This window comes from Rhinoraja longicauda, chromosome 6 (assembly GCF_053455715.1).
Source record: "Rhinoraja longicauda isolate Sanriku21f chromosome 6, sRhiLon1.1, whole genome shotgun sequence".
Classification (NCBI taxonomy): domain Eukaryota; kingdom Metazoa; phylum Chordata; class Chondrichthyes; order Rajiformes; family Arhynchobatidae; genus Rhinoraja; species Rhinoraja longicauda.
Window position 1 is genome coordinate 42,080,547 of NC_135958.1, and position 21,980 is coordinate 42,102,526.

The 21,980-nt window shown below is 44.1% G+C and overlaps 1 protein-coding gene across 6 annotated transcripts in view; it reads right to left on the reverse strand.

Moving 5' to 3' along the window:
* The window catches only part of banp (BTG3 associated nuclear protein), a 127,147-nt gene that overhangs the window by 93,101 nt on the left and 12,066 nt on the right, over positions 1-21,980 (reverse strand). For 5 of the 6 annotated variants that reach the window (XM_078400879.1, XM_078400873.1, XM_078400875.1 and 2 more), the window contains exons 2-3: positions 10,271-10,374; positions 3,672-3,778 (exon numbers count right to left, since the gene is read on the reverse strand). In XM_078400879.1, coding sequence (XP_078257005.1) covers positions 3,672-3,778; positions 10,271-10,340 — 177 coding nt within the window. In that variant the 5' untranslated portion in view covers positions 10,341-10,374. Of the gene's footprint in view, positions 1-3,671; positions 3,779-10,270; positions 10,375-15,917; positions 16,053-21,980 lie in introns of all 6 variants that reach the window. The other variant, XM_078400874.1, reaches the window with a different exon arrangement.

The following is a 21,980-nucleotide window of genomic DNA, read 5'->3' on the forward strand; positions in this document are numbered from 1 at the left end:
ATTATCCCTAATCCATGATTCTGTGTTTTTGTTTCAGATAGCATACATCTGCTATTTTTGGTTTCAATTTCAGCTTCTATCTGTATTTTTCCAATTCTCACTTTCTTTCATCTCCAGAGTTAACTCCTCCACCATTGATTGCTATCCTTCTAGTTGCTGAGGTTCCAAGCTTTGGAATTTACTCCCTGAACTTCTGTACTGCTCCATCTTCCTTTCCTCTAAAAGACTACATCTTCTTATGATCTAATATATCTATAGTTTTTCAATGTCAAATTGTGTTTCTAAATACTCCCTTGAAACACCTTGCTACTTTGGAGGCATTTCAACATTCATGACATTGCTGCTACAAATAGAAAGTGACCATTATTGTCATTGCAAGACATGTTCAGAATTGTGCAGTCATTGACAACCAGAACAAAACTGGTGAAAAGAATCAAGAAATTCTCATTACCTGTGGGAATAAAATGTATAAATCAAAACTGCTGGTACTCAAAATTAAAACACTATTTTGAACGATTGTGTTTTTTGAAAATTGAAGTACACAGAAGAGTTGAATGCACAATAAAGGGTAAAACACTAATAAAACATGCTCAAATTTTCCAGCAGAAAATATTGAAAGGAGATATCTGTGCTGATGATAAATTTTGCAAACCACTGCATTTTTTGCAATAGAGAATGCACAATTATCAGGTTTTTAATTTTTTTGTAAAATTGACACCCCATTATATGATGCTGTTTTAATGGGAACAAAAATCATAGTAATTTGCAATTACTTTCTATAAAATATGATGTTAGACAGGATATTTAGGAAGCAAAGTATTTTAAAGCTTATATTTGCAAAAACAGTGCAAAAAAAAAAAGACCTGCAGATGCTGGTTTATAAAAACAGATAAAATGCTCGAGTAACTCAACGAGTCAGACATCATCTCTGGAGAACATGTAGAAGTGACTTTTTGGGTCGGGACCCTTCTTCAGACTGACACTTTCCCCGGCAACTGTAGGAGAAGTAACATCTGTCCCGATACCACATTCATCATCTCCATCCAGGGACCCCAGCAGTCCCTCCAGGTGAGACAGACGTTCACATGTACTTCCTCCAACCTCATCTACATTTCCCAATGTGGCCTCCAGTACATCGACACGACTTCAGCATTTTGTCTTGTTTTTAAACAAAAAAAGTCTGGATATGTGGCAAGGCCGCCCTCTGGTGTTTTAAATTTAACATGGCATCCTCTATTCAACCAATGTTACAATCACAATGCTATGGGTTTAGAATTTGTTGGGAAAATAAAAGGCACCAAGTCAAGTCATACAGCATGGAAATATGCCTTTTGGTCCAACTCATTCATGCTGACCAAGATGTCCCATCTAAACACGTTCCATTTGCCCGTGTTTCCTGCCATGTAACTATCCAAATGATGTTTAAATGTTATGGTAATTGCCTCAAAGACATCCTCTGGCATACACCCACCATCCTCTGGCATATACCCACCATCCTCTGGCATATATCCACCATCCTCTGGCATATACCCACCATCCTCTGGCATATACCCACCATCCTCTGTAAACAAACATTGCCACTCAGATTCCTATTAAATATTTCTCCTCTCACCTTAAACCTATGTCCTTTTGTTCTTCATTCCCCTTACCCTGGGAAAGAAACTATGTGCTTTAAACCTATCGATGCCCCGCCTGATTTTATAAAACCACCCTTCAGTCTCCTGTGCTCCAAAAAGTAAAATCCTAGCCTGCCCAACCTCTGGGCAGCACAGCAGTGCAGCGATAGATTTGCTGCCTCAGTGCCAGACATGGTTTCAAGCCTGAATACAAGTGTTGTCTGTACAGTTGTACATTCCCCCTGTAACCGCATGGGTTTTCTCCGAGCGCTCCGGTTTCCTCCCACATTCCAAAGATGTGCAGGTTTATAGGTTCATTGGCTCTGTAAAATTCTCTCTTGTGTTTCGGATAGATGTAAAGATGGACAGCGTGGGCTCAGTGGGCCAAAGGGACGATTTCCACACTATATCTACAATCTAAACTAAACTCTACATGTAGCTCAGGTCCTGGCAACATCCTTGTAAATGATTGTACTCCAATGAGGCCTTACCAATCAATGTCTTGTACAACTGTGACATAGCATCCCAATTTCTATGCTCAATTCCCTGATTGAGGAAGACCAGCATACCAAAAGCTGTCTTCACCACCCTGTCCACGGGTACATAGTACAATGTACATAGTATAAGAACATAACTGCAGATGCTGGTACAAATCAAAGGTATTTATTCACAAAATGCTGGAGTAACTCAGCAGGTCAGGCACCATCTCAGGAGAGAAGGAATGGGCGACGTTTTGGGTCGAGACCCTTCTTCAGACTGATGTCAGGGGGGCGGGACAAAGGAAGGATATAGGTGGAGACAGGAAGACAGTGGGAGATCTGGGAAGGAGGAGGGGAAGTGAAGGACAGAGGAACTATCTAAAGTTGGAGAAGTCGATGTTCATACCACTGGGCTGCAAGCTGCCCAGGCGAAATATGAGGTACATATTACATTGTTCCCTGAAAGTGGAGCAATGTACTATGTACTGGTTCTCCGAGATTCCTCTGCTCGACAACACGACATAGAAAATGTTACAAGAATATCACTGTGAAGGTTCTGCCCCAGTTTAACGTCCCAAACATATCTGAATAAAACTCCATTTGTCATTCCTCGACTCATTTGCCCAGCTGATCAATATCCCACTGTAATCCTTTCTAAAAGCTGACAGAATTTTACAAAATCCCCAGGAAATGTATATATTGTGAATTGCTATTCAATGCGAATTGCTGCCCAATTTATGTCACTCAACTTTACTGTGCATTTCAAATAACTGCTGGATTGTTATGGTAAATATGACTCAAACCAGCTGCAGAAGAGTAGTGTCGTATGAAGCAGCAATCATTTTAATAATTAGATTCATGTTCTTGTAAAACAACTTGGCTCAATAAAGGAACAAATGGAACTATAGTGGCTTATTTCGATGACTAGTAAATTTCTCCTATATGTTCCTTAAACTTAATCTTGTTTGACATTTCGTATATGGTTCTTGTTTCACTCTCATGCTATTATTTCCCATTTCCTTGTTTGTCATGTTTCTGTTTCTCTTCCCATTCAAAATGTTAATAGGTTAAACAGAAACCACTGGTCTGAACTTATATATACTCCCGGTTGCCTCAAAAAACAATTTGCATCTTCAAATAGCTGGATGCAAACAAATCTGATAGAGTAATCAGTTACAGAAATTAGCACGTCGAAGTAATTAAAACCAGGCATCCTTGTATCTCGCCTTCACATTTTCACAAGAATGGCGCAATTAAACCATTCACTTATGACTGCTAATCCATAGTTCATCAGACATCAGTGCATTTGCGTATGTTGAATGAATGCTTCTCGACAAAAAGGATAATAATAATGCACTACGTAGCTTAAAACAATAAAGCATTGCCTTTTCTATTCTAACCATGGTAAATAACAACTTCGTTCTATTTAAATTTTGAAGAAACTTACAGAGAGTAATTTGTTATTTTGTACCTACTTCAAAATCCAGAAAATGACAATAACTTCCACAGATTCATATGTTTGAGCCATAACTTTAAAACCATAATCTTGTAAAGTCTTAATTTAACAAAAAGATACCTTTATGGTGCCATCTTGGACAGACTGTCCATTTGAAATTTCTAGATGTGGACGTTTAAGAGGTGGTTGTACAGCTCCATCCTCAGGCTGATGATTCTCCAAAACTGCTGAAAAGGATGGGATTTTTGTACACGTTCAATGTTTCATATAACGTTATCCAAGTATATTTATCCTGTGCATTTCATCAGTTATAATATGAAGTCTTTGGGCATCATAAACAAAATGATTTGCTTCCACAAATTTATATAATAATTTAGATATTAATGCAGCAGTGTTCCTTAGTGCCCATGTGGAAAGCTTAGAGGCATAGAATGAGAATATACACTGCACCACGTCCATTGCCCTTCTGTATACCACATGACACCCATCTCAACCACAGTGTACTAATGCCATTTACCAACATTTCACTGGTAAATGCCTTGGCATTTCAAATACTTGTCCACATAATTCTTAAATGTTGTGGGAGTATCTGCATCAGGCAGATTCCACGCACTCTCCAGGTGGAAGAATTCTTATTGATCTCGCATAGATAACATCACAAAGATAAGATAAGACAATAGACAATAGGTGCAGGAGGATGCCATTCGACCCTTCGAGCCAGCACTGCCATTCAATGTGATCATGGCTGATCATTCTCAATCAGTACCCCGTTCCTGCCTTCTCCCCATACCCCCTGACTACGCTATCCTTAAGATTACATGAATGCATAGATCACAAAGATAACATCGCTGCTGGACAACAACTCCCACCCCATGCAAGACACTGTCACTGCACTGAGTAGCTCCTTCATATCATATCATATATATACAGCCGGAAACAGGCCTTTTCGGCCCTCCAAGTCCGTGCTGCCCAGTGATCCCCGTACATTAACACTATCCTACACCCACTAGGGACAATTTTTACATTTTACCCGCCAATTAACCAGTGACAGACTCCTTCACCCCAAGTGTGTGGAGGAGAGATGTCGGAGGTCCTTCCTTCCCGCTGCTGTGAGACTGCACAACCAGCACTGCTCCCAGCAGACCAGTCAACAGACCAGTTAACAGTAAGTTTTTTTTAAAACACAGTAAATTATGGCAATTATCCTTATCTTTATTTTTGTTTATAATGAATGTCTCTTGCTGCTGTAACACTGGAAATTTCCCCGGTGTCGGACAAATAAAGGAATATATTATGGATTATATATTAAACCCTATCACTTACCCTAAACATACACCCTCTTAGGTCTCATCCATTGACTCATCTCCTATCCCCTGCTCACAAGACCTATGCAAGTCTGCCTGGCAGATTAAAAAAACTATTGCTTACCTGTTATTTTTAAGTATACATACATAAAATGGAACTCATCACACTATGCACTCATGTAAACGGTACAAGTGGAGGAGGATGGAGGGGAGGGGAAGAAGGCTGTTGAGGGTTGGTTACTTAAAATTGGAAAATTCAATGTTGCTGAATCTGCCGCTTGGTCTCACCTATGTACAGGAGGCCTCGTCAGGAATATCGGATGTAATAGATGAGGTTAGACGAAGTGCACATGAACCTCCATCTCACCTTAAAGGACTACTGGAGTCCCTGCATGGAGGTAAGGGAGAAGGTACAGGCACAGACATTACATCTCCGGCCTTTGCAAGGGAATGTACAGGGGAAGGGGCTGGATTCAGTGGGAAGGGATGATGGAACCAAGGAGTTGTGGAGGGTGGGAAGGAGTGGAGATGGGAAGATGTGGCCGGTGGTGGGATCACATTGGAAGTGACGGAGATATCGGAGGATGAAGTGTTGGATGCGGACGCTAGTGAGGTGACCGGTTAAGACCAGAGGAACACTATCCATGTTTTGTCGGGGGGGGAGCTGGAGCAGAACCATGGGACACAGAGAAGACAAGGGTGAGGGATCCATCTGTGATACTGGGGAGAAACCACATTTGCTGAAGAAAGAGGATATTCTGGATGCGCTCAAATGGAAAGCCTCATCTTGGGAGCAGATGCAGCAGAGATGGAGAAAATGCAAGTAGGGGACAGTGTCTTTGCAAGAGGCAGGGTAGTAAAAGTGCCGCCCAGATAACTGTGGGAGTCTGAAGGTTTGTCGTAGACATCAGTCGATAGTCTGTCCCCTGTGATGGAGACAGAGAAATCAAGAAAGAGGAGAGAGATGTCAGAGATCGTCCAAGTGAATTTGAGGGCAGGGTGGAAGTCAGTGATAAAGTTAATGAACTCAACGGATTCTGCACAAATGCAGGAGGCAGCCCCATTGCAGTCGTCACTATAATAGAGAATGGGTCGGTGTACGTTTAGAACAAGGACTGTTCAATGTAACTGGAAAAAAGGCAGGCATAGCTGAGAGCCACAACAGTGTCCATGACTACACTTTTAACTTGGAGAAAGTGAGACAAGTCAAAGGAGAAGTTGTTGAGGGTGATAACAAGTTCCATCAAGCAGAGGAGAGTGGAAATTGATTGGGTATCTGGTCAAGGAAGAACCAGAGGGCCTTGAGACCTTCCTGGTGGGGAATGGATGTGTAAAGGGAAGGACGTCCATGGTGAAGATGAGGCAATGGGATTCAGTCATTGGAAGTTATTGAAGTGTTGAAGTGTGTGGGGCTTGAGGTGTCTCCTGAGGACCAGATCTCGGGCATTCAAGACTGACGACGCAGATTCATATAGGAAGTCCAAATACGACTTCGATAAGCCCATCAAAAAGCCTGAAAGGGGCATTTGCTCTAAACTGGAGGATGAGATGGACACGGCAGCTGTGGCAGGCTTTCACGCCATCACTTCCTACAAGGCAAAACCAGCGTGACCGCGAGGCATCACTTCCTACAAGCTCAATGTTTGACAGGGAGCACACTGATGTGCCTTCTCACACCCCAAAGGTAATGCAATCTCAATCACTGAGACCGATGTCAGAAGATCCTTCAGGAAGGTGAACCCTCGGGAAGTGTCTGGACCCTGATGTTGTACCTCGACACATTCTGAAAACATGCGCAGACCAACGAGCTGGAGATTTTGCCTCCATATATTAACCTCTTTAACATAAGTCAGGCTGTTGTTCATTTATTACAGCTCACTGTTCAACACCATCATCCCTTCCTAACTTGTTACCAAGCTCAGGGAAACAGGGTCTCTGCGCATTTCTTTACAACTGGATCCTTAACTTTCTCATCAACGGAACACAATTGGTATGAATTAGCAACAACATATCCTCCTCGATAACCATCAGCACTGGGGCACCTCAAGGCTGCGTGCTCAGCCCCCTGCAGTACCCACTCTACACCTGTGACTGTGTAGCCGGACACATTTCCAAATCTATCATTGTTGGACAAATGACAGATAATGATTAGTCAGGGTGTAGGTGGGAGATCAATCACTTGATTGAATGGTGCCAGAATAACAGCCTTGCTCGCAAGAGGAAGGCTGAAGATCCACAAACCTGTTTGCATCAACAACTTCAAATTCCTAAAGATCTGTCCCAGACCCAATACATTGATGAAATCATAAAGAAAGCCCATTAATGCCTCTACTCTCTTGAAAGACTGAAGAGATTCAGTATGTTGACAAATACTCTCTTGAGCGTACAGCTGTACAGTAGAGAACATGTTGACTGGCTGCGTCACGGCTACTCAAAAAACTCATGAACGAATTAGACTGCAAAAAATGGAGAATACTGCCCAGGCCATCATGGGTACTGTCCTTCTTACCATCAATGTGGTGTCCACTGAGTACTATGTTTTCATACCTGCTGTGCTGCTGCAAGTAATAATTTTGTTCTTCCGTTTCAGCATTTATGACTATAAAACTGTTGGCTCCTGATTTGACTGGATACCACGCAAAATAAAAATGCTTCTCATGTATATTGGTACACGTTACAAGAAGAAACCAACACCAATGACAGTGCAGTGAAGGATACGCCAAGCCATGCATTCAGATTGTGGTTGTGTACATTTCTGCTCCGGGTGATGGCCCTCTTGGGTGTCTGGTTTTGAGCTGCGAGATCCTTCTCTCCCCCTTAGCAGATTCATTATGCCATACAACATAACTGAGGGTGTCCTCGGTGAAGACGGGACTATGCCTCCCTAAAATCTACGTGGTAGCAACTTTTATCAATGCTATCAATGGACAGATGAATCTGCCATTGATAAATTGCTGTGGGCAAAGTCACAGATCTTTTCCTTGTCATGTTTCTCACAATACCTACTGCACACCCAGTCTAACAGCAGTGAGCTGGGCTCAGCTGACGAGGTCTATATGGTGGTGCCTCCCAGCCACTTTTGTTGATTAAGTACCCCATCCAGAAGGTAGCTAAAACAGCAATACAGGGAGATAAGATGAAGTATGAAGGTAAGCTAGTCAATAATATAAAAGAGGATAATAAAAGTTTCTTCAGACACAAAGAGTAAGAGAAACAAGAGGGGACTTTGGACTGCTGGAAAATGACACTGGAGAAATGATAATGGGGAATAAAGAAATGGCAGTTGAATTTAATAATTTTTTGGCGTCAGTGTTCACAGTGGAAGACACCAGCAAAAAGTCTGAAATTCACGAGAGTCAGGGGTGGAAGTTAGTGGAGTGGCTATTATAAGGGGAGACGCTTGGGAAGCAGAACGGTCTAAAGGTGGATATGTCACCTTGACCGGATGGACTACACCCCAGTGGTCTGGAAGAGGTGGCTTTCGAGACTGTGGAGCCATCAGTAGTGATCTTTGGAGAATTACTAGAGTCAGGCGTGGTTCGAGAGAATTGGAAATTTGCAAATGCTACTCACTGTTCGAGAAGGGAGCGAAGCAACAGTGGGGAAACTATAGGCCGGTTATCATGACTTCAGTGGTTGGTATCATTTTAGAGTCCATTATAAAGGATGAGGTTTCCGAGTACTTCGAAACACATGATAAAATAGGCGGAAGTCAGCATGGTTTTATGAAGGGGCGATCTTGCCTGACGAATCTGTTGGAATTCTTTGGGGATGTGAATAGCAGGATAGGCAAAGGAGAGTCAGTGGATGTTGTTTAACTGGATTTTCAGAAGGCCTTTGATAAAGTGCTGCACCTGAGACTGCAAAAGAAGATGACAACCCATGGTATTATAGAAAGAAGATACCAATATGGATAGAAATTTGGGTGAATGGCAGAAGGCAAAGAGGTGGAATAAAGGGGCTTTATCTGGTTGGATGCCAGTGACTAGCGGTTCCACAGGGGTCATTGCTGGGGCCGCTACTCTTCATGTTGAAGGTCTATGATTTGGATGAGGGGATTGGAGGCTGTGTGGCAGATGATACGAAGATAGGTGGAGGGGCAGGTAGTGTGGAGATATCAGGGACTCTGCAGAAGGACTTGGACAGCTTGGCGAGTGGGCAAATAAGTGGCAGATGGAATACAGTGTAGCAAAATCTGGAGTCCTGCATTTTGGTAGTGGGAATAAAGGCACAGACTATTTTCTAAATGGGGAGAGGATTCAAAAATCAGAAGTGCAAAGCGACTTGGGAGTGCTGGTACAGGATTCCCAAAAAGTTAATTTGCAAGTTGAATCAATAGTCAGGGAGGCAAATGCAAAGTGAGCATTTATTTCGAGAGGACCAAAATATAAAAATAGGATTATAATGCTGAGGCTTTTTAAGGCACTCCAGATTTGCAGTATTGTGAGCAGTTTGGGGCCCCATATCTGAGGAAGAATGTGTTGGCATTCAGAGGGTCCAGAGAATGATCCCGGAGATGATTGGGTTAACATATGATGAGCATTTGATGGCACTGGGCCTGTACTCGTGGAGTTTAGAAGGTTGAGGGGAGACCTCATTGAAACTTACCGAGTCGTGAAAGGCCTGGATAGAGGGGATGTGGAGAGAATGTTTCCACTAGTGGGAGAGTCTAGGACCAGAGCGCATAGCCTCACAATAACAGCAAAGGAGATGCGGAGGAATTTCTTTAGTCAGAGGGTGGTGAATCTGTGGAATTCATTGCCACAGACAGTTGTGGAGGCCAAGTCATTGGGAATTTTTACGGTGCAGATTGACAAATTCTTGATTAGTAAGGGTGCCAGGGGTTATAGGAAGAAGGCAGGAGAATGGGGATGAGAATGATAGATCAGCCACGATTGAATGGTGGAATAGACCCGATGGGCCGAATGGCCTAATTTTTCTCTTATGACTTATGAACATGAACCATAGAGCCTGTAGTATCTACCATTTGTGAAATGCGTTGCAATTACTCATCCATACGGCTCCTGACAGCAGCTCCCTAACCAGCACACGCCACAACCAAGAGGAACAAGAGCAGCAGATGACACCACTATCTGCAGATCCCTTTCCATATCACACTATCCTGTCGTGCAAATATGTCACTGGTCCTTCATCATTGCTGGGCCGACATCCTGGAATATCATCTTAATTAGCAGCAGAAGGATTGCAGCAATTCGAGAAGGTGGCTCATCACTACTTTGTTAAGGATGGTGCAATAAATTGTGGACTTTGGTAAGGATGGTGCAATAAATTGTGGACGGGTGATAAGTGCTGCCCTTGCCAACAATGCCTAGTTCCTGACAATGAATTGAAATAAAAAATGCCAGTCCATGTCAATTATATGCCTCATAATTCCATCTATTAAATTGTTCTTACCTGCTTGATCATGTGTCAAATCAACAACAGAAATTTGAACCACGTCTGTCAAATCATGTTCTGACATCATCTAGATGTCATCCAGGTTCTACTGACTCCGTGATCTGAAATATATTAAGTATAAACAAAGATAATTGTAACACCATCAAATTTACAGTGGTCTTTTCAAATGAATTGCTGGCCAATCATTTTATTTGGCTAGGCTGACCGATGGACCATCTCCAATAGTGATGTCCATGGTTGGTATCAAGACAACATCCCTCTGGTCCTTAATACATAACAAAAAACACCCAACACCATCAGTTCAAAACCCCAAACTGCTTTGCATCACATTTTGTGATATAAAAACAAATGATTTGAGAAGGAAGTTTCTGTGGGTCTCGTTTAAATAGAATTGAAGCAATTCACCAGTCAGTTTAACCGGGTGTCCGTGGATGCAGTGTGCCAATATTTGTCTCACCCAAATAAATTAGAAGGAAAACTGTTCTGCTAGGATGTCCTTCTCAGAGTTGCTTCTAAAAACAAGTGTTAGTATTTCAATTTTAATTACTTATCCACACTAAGTATCTTGCAAATATTGTTTTAGAAACATAGAAAATAGGTGCAGGAGTAGGCCATTCGGCCCTTCGAGCCTGCACCTCCATTCAATATGATCATGGCTGATCATCCAACTCAGTATCCTATACCTGCCTTCTCTCCATACCCCCTGATCCCTTTAGCCACAAGGGCCACATCTAACTCCCTCTTAAATATAGCCAATGAACTGGCCTCAACTACCTTCTGTGGCAGAGAATTCCACAGATTCGCCACTCTCTGTGTGAAAAAAAACTTTCTCGTCTCGGTCCTAAAAGACTTCCCCCTTATCCTTAAACTGTGACCCCTTGTTCTGGACTTCCCCAACATCGGGAACAATCTTCCTGCATCTAGCCTGTCCAACCCCTTAAGAATTTTGTACGTTTCTATAAGATCCCCCTTCAATCTTCTAAACTCAAATCCCCTCGCTATGAATGCCAACATACCATTCGCTTTCTTCACTGCCTGCTGCACCTGCATGCCTACTTTTAATGACTGGTGTACCACGACACCCAGGTCTCGTTGCATCTCCCCTTTTCCTAATCGGCCACCTTCCTTCACCAGTTCCACCCTTTTCTAGATTTTCATTTTTTTTAACTGAAATTTCTACTCTTTCTCCTGCTACAGTACAAAGACACTTACAAGGACATATTGGAGACACAAGAAACTACAGATGCTGGAATTTTGTGTAAAACACAAAGTGCAGGAGTAACTCAGCAGGTCAGACAGCATCTGTTGAGGAAATAGATAGGCGTTGTTTTGGGTCAGGATCCTTCTTTGGACGGGTATGGAAGAGAAAGCTGGGAAAATTGTTGGGGTGGGACAAAGTCTGGCAGGTAATCGGAAAAAAACCTGCAGATGCTGGTTTAAATCGAAGGTAGACACAAAATGCTGGAGTAACTCAGCGGGTCAGGCAGCATCTCAGGAGAAAAGAAATGGATAAAAGTTTTGGGTCTGAAGAAGGGTCTCGACCCGAAAAACGTCGCCCATTCCTTCTCTCCTGAGATGCTGCCTGACCCGCTGAGATACTCCAGCATTTTGTGTCTACCTTCTAGCAGGTAATAGATGGATACAGGTGAGGTGGGATACAGGCAAGGATAACGTGGTGGGGTAAATTGACCATTTTCCATTTTTGGATGATCTGCATGTTCTGTGTCCGAAATATATTTCACATGCCACATTTTTAAGGGAAAGAACAACTATTCGGGAGAAACAGTTTACTTCTTGCAACAATGCAATGACTTCACTTTACCCCAGTCAACTGATCCTCGGCAGACGTTCTTCATTTGAGCTACCTGGAGCTTCCTCGTTGCCCTCCCTCCTACAATTGCTCAAGGGAAGAGAGATGATAAAATGGCATCTAAGTGACCCCTAATTCTCCAAAACACGTGAAGACAAATGCAATGCCCCAAAGTAGCACTCCTGGTTAGGACAGGTTTGGAGGGATATGGACCAAATGCGGGCAGGTGGGACTAGTGTAGCTGGGACATGTTGGGCAAAAGGGCCTATGTCCACACTGTGTCACTCTGTGATTCTATGATGGCTGCCAAATCAAACTAAGACTTTCCTAATTTATAGAAAATGCCTTGAAAGCTCAGGCGAAAGAACACTGCAGAGAATGAAATTATTTCAGGGATCTATATATCACTGACAAGACCAGTATGTATTGCTCATAGTTAATTGCCTTTGAATTTACCTGTCAGAGTGATTTACAACAATCATTTCCAAGTTATTTTGGATTACTCTGGAAATTCAGCCACCATTAAAATCATAAATATTGCAGATGCTGGAATTTTTAAATTAAAACAGAAAATGCTGAAAATGCTCAGCAGGTTAGGCTGCATCTGTGAAAAGCTAAATAGAGTTAACATCGGAACTGGGAAGGAGACGAAGGAGGTTTGTTAAGGGCCTTTCCCACTTTAGGCGATTTTAAGGCGATTTTAAGGCGACTGCCGGCGACTGTCAAAGTCGTAGCAGATCGCCGAACTTTTCTTTTACCCGACGACAATGACCACAACAATGCCGAGTCAGGGCGAGATTACACCGTCTTCGGAAACATCACGAAATTCCCACGCTGTCAATGCTTCTCCGGCGTCCTAATTTTCGCTGAAATCACTGATAAGTCGGTAAGTACTTGAGAGTTTTGTATTCTGTCTCTGTCTCTATTACCACTTGTATGGGTTACTTAAAAACCAAGCTTCACTGTAACAAGGCATAAACTGGATTTACTTCCAGTTTACTAATAGCTGTATTAAAAAAAAAAAATTTAAAAAGTGGTTAAGTGGATTTTTGTGAAAAGTGTGTGGGCATTTGAAAATTTACGGGAGATGCATATCTGGTTTCTGGGTTGCATATCTGGGTTGGGAGCCCACTTTAAATGTAATGGCTGATGGCCATAAACATCGCGAAAATTCCCACGCTTACCTGACCGTCAAACTGTCGCCTCCAATCTACCTGTCAAATGTCCTGACGGTAAATAAATTGGTTAAACACAAGCATTTTATGGTATTTTGAAATGACTTTACTTATTTTAATATAATGTGCTTCTAAATGCAACTAAGAGAACTTAGCAAACCTGGGGACAGCATGCGACAGCGCCCGCAATAAGCAACGATACCTGGCGACAAGCCAGCTGTCGCCGAGAGATTTCATACCGGTTGATTTCTCAGCGACACGCTGAGATCCACTACGATTCTTGGAAGATTCCTCACGATCGTGCCCGCGACACCTCGGCGAACTGTCGGCGACAGCCTAGTCACCGGCAGTCGTCTTAAAATCGCCTAAAGTGGGACAGGCCCTTAAAGCTGCAGGGAGGGTGGGGAATGGAGATGTTTCTGATAGGGTAAAACTGAGGTGACCGTGGAGATAAGCAATAAACAAGATTATCTGGTCAACTAATGAACGTGAGTAGTTAAGGGAGTGAGAACAACGACATAGAAATGTAGAACAACGACACAGAAATGTGGAACAACGACATAGAAATAGACTATTTAGTTTGCTCCTAGATCAAACTTGCAAAGATCTCCACACAAATCTCCGGTCTTTAAATTGGGCATGGTACTCCACAGATTAGCCTGACAATCACACTCTCTCTCTCTATCGTGTCATACAAGCATGACAAATATGTTAAATGGGATCTTCTCAGAACGGATCTGGCAGTTCAAAAACTAGGCATCCATTTGGTGAGATGGCGCAGTGGCACAACGGTAGAGTTGCTGCCTGACAGCACCAGAGACCCGGGTTCGATCCTGACCACGGGTGCTGTCTGTATGGAGTTTGTACGTTCTCCCTATGACCGCGTGGGTTTTCTTCAGGTGCTCCAGGTTCACATTTCCACACTCCAAAGACATGCAGGTTTTGTAGGTTAATTTTGTGGGGCCTGCAGAAAGATTGGTTCACTGATCTTTTCAATGAATGAAGGATTTTGCAAGACAGAATTGGTGGAATTCTTCCAGTGCCTTCAGGTAGATGATCGAGGTCTCGGTACTGAAATTCTCAGGTGCAAAACAACAAGAGCAGTACTCTAGTTCTGTGCAATAGACAGAACGAAGCTATATAACAACCAGTGGATCAATGCTCTGCAGAACGACAACATCTAGTCATGAGTAATTGTTGACAATTAAACAATTTGGAGAAGGGTCAAAGAATATCCCGATCAAGCATTGCCAACTGTCCCGTATTAGTCGGGACATCCCGTATTTTGGGCTAAATTGGTTTGTCCTGTACAGGACTGCCCTTGTCCCGTAATAGGCCCGGGGGGCGCTGTAGACCCGGACGCTGTAGGCCCCACACTGGTGGCCCTGACGCTGTAGGTCCCGACAGTTTAGGTCCCGATACTCTAGATTTCTGACATTTTAGCTCCGGACAGTGTAGATCCAGAGGCCCGGGCGCCGCCTAACGGAGGTTACACAGCAATCCACCTCCCGGCCTGGTTGGCCGCCATTGGTGTAGTGGGAGCTCGTTGCCACTGGCTGGGTGAGGTCACGTGGGGCGCGGGGCGGTGACGTCACCGTGTCCTGTATTTGGGAGTGAGATAGTTGGCAACCCTATCTCGATCTTCACTGATAGCTGGGCCCTACACACGTGCTAGAGAAAAAGTCCTCTTCAGTCATCAAGGCTACTCCAGACCAGATAAACCCGTGACCTCCAGCACCAAGGAGGACAAAGGCATCGAGTACATGGAAATACCACTACCAAAAGGTTCATGTCACACACTATCCTAACCTTCACATTAACCTGACCATCTTTCATGGTCACAAAATCTAAATCCTCAAACTCCCTGCCCAAGTAGGGAGAAGACCAGAGGGAACTTGGTGTACGTGCCCAAGAACCTTTAAAAGGCAAAGCAAGGAAGATGAGGTGGTTGATAAAGGCATCCAAACACTTGCCAAATCCTTCAATCAGTCTGGAGGATCCAAACCCAAAATATCACCTGTCTATTCCCTCTACAGACACGACCTGATCCGCTGAGTTACTCCAGCACTGTGTTTTACTCAAGGCATCTGGAGCTCCTTGTGCTTCCACATGCTTTACTTTTCCTTAGAGATATAGTGCAGAAACAGGCCCTTCGGTCCACCGAGTCCGCGCCGAATAGCAATCACATTATAACCCACACACAGTAGGGTCAATTTTACAACTTGCCGAAGCCAATTAACCTACAAACCTGTATGTCTTTGGAGTGTGGGGAAAAAAGCAGAGAAAACCCATGTGGTCACAGGGTGCACGTACAAACTCCATACAGACAGCATCTGTAGTCAGGATGGAAACTAGGTCTCTAGTGAGGCAGCAACTCTACCATGCCTTCCTTTAGTTGAATGGAGATGCTGCAGATGGAGACCCAAAACTGCAGATGCTGGAATCTTGAGCAAAAAATAAATGGAATGAGGAACAGTGGATTAGGCATAATCTGTGGAGGGATCTGTCCATTTCCTCCACAGATGTTGAGAGACTCGCTGAGCTTCTCCAGTCTTTTGCTTTAGTTGAATTACAAGTTTGTGGAACTGTAGAGTACATTGACAAAACAGTTACTTTAAAATATCATAATAAGGTGCGGTAGTTAAGCAGCATCACTCACTTGTTGATTGATGTCTAATGTTGATCTGGTTGGCTGAGTCATTCGGAAGCGTGCAACATTGACATGTTTTTTTATATTCCATTTAGAATTAGTTGAACTTGAGTCTGACTTCAGACATGCACCATTGCTGTCTACCTTTTGAAAAAAAAGTTTGAGTCCGTGTTCAAAGCTGAAATTCTGACCGGTTTGTAGACATAAATTGTATCTTGGATATAAGATTAATCCAGAAAATAAGCTAAATGCTTGGTGTATATGGCCTTTGAAGATAAATGCCATTGACTTATTCCGTGAATTTGTAGTTTTTGCTTAATGCCAAATCTCATTGTAAATTCTTAAACTGAAGAGATAATGTCAGAGTGGTGGTTCCGGGCTTTTATTACGCTGGGTAGAGCAGGCATATAAGAATAGGAAAGTTATTGGACAACTATACAGAACATTAGCAAACATTCACAGTGATATATGGATCCAGAATTGGTTTATTCATATTTGTGGTGGAAGAAAGATATTCAGAGTTCCATCGGGATCTGTGCTGGGACCGCTGCTGGTTGTGATACATATAAATGACATGTAAATGTAGATGGATTAGTATGTCTGCAGACAATACCTAAAATTGGATGAGGTGCAGACAATGAGAAAGGCATTCAGAAGATACATATCAGCTGCAGAAATGGGCCAAGAAATGGCAGATGGAGTTTAATCCGAGCAAGTGTGAGGTGTTGCACTGAGAGGTTGAATATAAGGGAAGACCCTTAACAGCATTGTTGTGCAGAAGGATCTTGTAGTCCATGTTCATAGCTCACTGAATGTGGAAGCACAAGTACAAACGGTGGTAATGATGGTGTATGGTTTGTTTTTGCCTTCTTTGATAAGAACTTTGAGTATAAGAGTCAGGAAGTCATGATGTAGCTTTGTAAGACTGATGAGACTGCATTTGGAGAACAGCGTGCAGTTCTGGTCGCCCCCTTACAAGGAAGGATGTGGAGGCTTTGGAGAGGGTACAGTGGATGTACCAAAAACCTGCCTGGATTAGAGGGTTTCAGCTATAAGGAATGGTTCGATAAACTTGGATTGTTTTCTCTGGAATGTCAGAGGTTGAGGGGAGACTTGATAGTCGTATATAAAATTATGTGAGGAATAGATAGAGTAGACAGTCAGAACCTTTTTTCCCCATGGTGGAAGTGTTCAACACTAGAAGCATAGCTATAAGGTGAGAGGGGCAAGATTTTTGTTTACAGAGAGTGATGGGGGCTTGGAACATATTGCCAGGGGTGATGATGGAGGCATACATGATATTGCCGTTTAAGAAGATTTTAGAAAGGCACATGGAAGTGCAAGGAATAGAATAAAATGGATCATGTACAGGCAGATGAGACCAATTTAACTTGGCATCATGCACACTGTGGGCCGAAGGGCCTGTTCCCATGCTGTACTGTTCTGGGGGTGGGTGGGGGACAAAAGGGGGAGCCGGCGTGCTTTGTAACTTTGTCAGTGCCGTAGTTGGCTGCTATTTGTATACAGTGGGTATGCAAGCAAAGAATCTCACTGTGCCTAGTCACATGTGACAATGAAGTATTCCAATTCTTCCTATGTTCTGTTCAACCACAGCAAGAGTACTTTGTACTGTTCAGGTCACCACACTACAAGACAGCAGTAGAGATTCATGAGGATGTTGCCTGGGGTAGAGATAGGGTTGCCAACTTCCTCACTCCCAAATACAGGACAAGGTGACGTCACGGGCCCGCACCAGACTACATTCCAGCAACCCCCACCCCCCCCCCCCCCCCCCCCCCCGGGAACAAAGCGATATCAGCCGCTGACTGGCGCGTAAGGCAATACACACAGCGCTACAGACTTGGCGCATAATACACACGGCCCCGCCGGTTTGGCAAGCACAGGTTTAAACAGAGCGCTGTTGGCTTAGCGTGTGGGAATTTAAACAAAGAGCTACAGCGCTATGGGCTTTAAACATAGCGCTATGACCACAGCACTATGGGTCACAGACTGTTCGGGAAATTTCTCTTATAACAGGCAGTTAGAAATAAAATGGTCTAAATAGAAATAAAATAGAAGGCCCTCCGGGGGAGTGCAAGCGGGGGACCGGTGGAGTCGGGAGAAGGCGTCATCACTGGATGGCGAGGACTCCTTTCCAATGAAAAAGGCACGGATGCGATGGAAGAAAACCTCTGCATCGTGGCGTATCTGGAACTCATTGAGGGCGGAAGGGAACAAAGGTGAGGTCTCTGTTGAGGACAGACTTATCCGTATCGGAAAGAGGGATGTTAGGGGGCATGGTGAAGACACGACTAGGGTGCAGGTTGAGGTCAGAGGGGGGCAGGACAGAGTTTGAGGCGAGGTCTGGTGTGGGGATGATGGGTGTTCCGAGAAGATAGGCGAGTGAAGATTAGAGTATGGGTGGGAGTAGTTGCGGTAACCTGGTTAAAAGAGGGGGAAGGGAAAGATCCAGAGGAATCATTACGGAGGTTCCTCTGTAGGGGGAGGGAGGGGGGGGGAGCAGAGGGACATAGGAGAGTCAGACCCTATGTGTGGGAGTGTGCAGTGTGGAGGCTGTGGGCCTGGTGCTGAGCCTGGAGCTAAGGTGAGGCGACGGCTCTGGCCTGCTGGTGGGCATTGGAGAGCCAGGTGTTAGTGGACCCATGGGGGGGGGGGGGGGGGCTGGAGTAAAAGTGCAGGTGGGTGGCAGCAGCGTCCGTGGCCCTGGGGAAGCAGCGAGTCGGGAGCAGAGGTGGTGACTTTTGGCAATTCAGGCACGAGTACACGTAGATCTCTCTGAACCTCACTGATTTGCGGTCTCTCTTCATTTAGATAATAATCTGTCTTGTAATTCCGCTCACCCATGTGCATGACCTTACACTTCCCTACATTAAACTCCATTTGCCAAATTTTTGCTCATTAAATATAACACTGAACCTCAAGGGAGGATGGATCGCTTCTCTTGTTGGAGATGACCATTACTTGGCACTATTGTGGCATTATTACTTTGTACTTCTCACGCCATATATGAACGGCTAGGTTTTGGATATTCAGGCATGGACTGTGAAGTTATGAATGGAACAGAACATTATGCAACCACCCAATCGTGCAATCACCCATGAACATCGCCACTGCAATCCTTATAATGGAAGGAAACTCTTCGAAAGAACGCCTTTAATAACCCCATTCAACATGGTTGTTCAAAATGAGGATGGAATTATGTTCAATTTTCAAGTTGCAAACTGATACCTCATAGTATCTCAAAATTGTTCAGCAACATTCGCAAAAGCAAAATACAGTAAAGCATCATTTTAACGGACTCCTTTATAACGGATTTTGGTTCTAGTGGATGGACCTGCCTATGCCACACCGGCACGTAAGGTGCACCCTTTCCGCCTTCCACACAGATCGCTCCCTCTGCAGCAACTCAGTTTACTCATCCCTTCCCACGCAAACCACCACCTCCCCAGTGTAACATCTCCTGCAACGGCACTGGGAGGCTGCTCCAGAAGGTTAGATCGCAAGGAATTCAAGGAGCGATAGCTGAATAGATAGAAAAATGGCTTCATGGAAGGAAGCAGAGAGTGAAGGTGGATGCTTTTCGGACTGGAGACCTGTATCTACAGGTGTGCCTCAGGGTTCGGTGCTGGGCCCATTGCTGTTTGTTATCTATATCAATGATTTGGATGAGAACGCACATGGCATGATTAGCAAGTTTGCAGATGACACTAAAGTTTCTGCAACATTAGTATAGGGAATTAGGTAAAAGGATGAAAGGCAGGACCTCCACGACAGTTATCTCTGGTTTGCTTCCAGTACCTCGTGCCAGTGAGGGTAAGAACAGAAAAATAGGGGAGATGAATGTGTGGTTGAGGGGTTGGTGCAGGAGATACTCTGGCAGATAGCATTAAGGATCAATCCCAAGAGGTTTTATAAATACATAAGGGAGAAAAGGGTAACTGGAGTGGGCCCCCCCAGTAATCACAGCGGTCATGGTCAAAGGATGTGCAAGGTCCTCAATGAGTATTTCTCCCCGTATTTATCGAGGAGAAAGACAGGACGGAGGAACTTGGGGCAGTCAATGGAAGTGCCTTGAGAGCAGTCAGTGTTACGGTTGAAGAGGTGCTGAAGGGACTATTGTGTTTGAAGGTAGACAAATCTCCAGGGCCTGCTCAGATATATCCAAGGACATTGTGGGAAACTAGGGAGGAAATTACCAGAACCCTGATTGAAATTTACGAGTCGGCTTTTAATGCAGGGGAGGTGCCGGAAGACTGGAGGGTGGCAAATATTGTGCCTCTATTCAAGGACTGCAGGGCAAATGCTAGGAACTATAGGTCAGTGTGCTTAACATCTGTATTTGGAAAGTTACTAAAGAGTATTCTGAGGGATAGGATATACAGGCATTTAGACAGACTAGGGAGAGTCAGCATGGTTTTGTACGTGGGAGGTCGTGTCTCACAAATTTGATTTTAGTTTTTTGAAGACATGACCATAAAGGTTGATGAGGGCAGAGCTGTAGATGTTGTACAATATGGACTTCAGCAAAGCATTCAACAAGGTTCCGTATGGCAAGCTGTACTGGAAGGTTAGATTGCATGAGATCCAAGGTGAGATAGATGAATGGATTGAAAATTGGCTTTATGGAAGGAAGCAGAGGGTGATGGTGGAAGGTTGCATCTCGGACTGGAGGCCTGTGAGTAGTGGTGTGCCTCAGGGTTTGATGCTGGGCCCGTTACTGTTTGTCATCTTTATCAATTATTTGGATGAGAACATACATGGCAAGATGAACAAGTTTGCAGATGATATAAAAGTGGGCGGTTTTGCAGTTAGTGAAGATGGTTGTGAAAAATTACAGCAGGATCTTGATCAATTGGCCAGATGGGCTGAGGAATGGTTGATGGAATTTAATACAGAGAAATGTGAGGTGTTGCGTTTTGGGAAGTCTAACATAGGCAGGACCTATATAGTGAATGGTAGGGCTCTGTGGAGTGTTTTAGAGAAGAGGGAACTAGGAGTGCAGATGCATGTTTCCCTGAGGGTGGACAGGGTGGTCAAGAAGGCTTTCGGCACATTGGCCTCATCAGTCAGAGTATTGAATATAGAAGTTGGGTGGTCATGTTACAGTTATAGTAGATGTTGGTGAGGTTACATTTGGAGTCTAGTGTTCAGTTTTGGTCACCATGTTATAGGAAAGATATTATCAAGTTTGAAACGGTTCAGTGAAGATATACCAGAATGTTGCCAGGGCTTGAGTGACTGAGCTTTTGGGAGAGGTTGAACAGGCTAGGGCTTTCTTCCTTGTAGCGCAGGAGGATGAGGGGTGATCTTACAGAGCTGTACAAAACCATGAGAGGAATTGATCAGGTAAATGTTCAGAATCTTTTGCCCAGAATAGGGGAATCGAGAACCAGTGGACGTTGATTTTTTTTTGGGGGGGGGGGTGGAGATTTAATAGGAACCCACTTTCTTTTTTACACACAATAGGGGTGTGAGTGTATGGAACAAGCTGCCGGAGGTCATAGTTGAGGCAGGTACTATCGCAACGTTTAAGAAACTTTTCGAGAAGTCCACGGAAAGGGAAGGTTTAGAGAGATATGGGCCAAAAACAGGCAGGTGAGAATAATTTAGACGGGGCATGTTGGTCAGCGTGGGTAAGTTGGGCCGAAGGGCCTGTTTTCACACTGTACACCTCCATCCAGGGACCCCACAAGTCCTTCCAGGTGACACCGAGGTTCCGTTGCTAACTATTTTAACTACCATTCCCAGAATGAGAATCCACGCAAACTGGATGAACAGCACCTCATATTCAGCTTGGGTAGCTTGCAACCCAACAGCATGAACAATGAATTCTCCAATTTTAGCTAACCTCTAACTAACCTCTCACCCCCTCCGCTATCTCCCTCCCCTGTGCCCTGCCTGGACTCCCATCTTCCCCCCCCCACACCACTGCCATTCCTCCCCCTGGCTTCACAATTCGCATCTCTTCAAACCTGTGTCTCACCTCCTATTCTTACCTCTGGCCTCTGTTCCAACCATCTGCATGTCAAAAAATCCCCCTCGTCAGTGTCT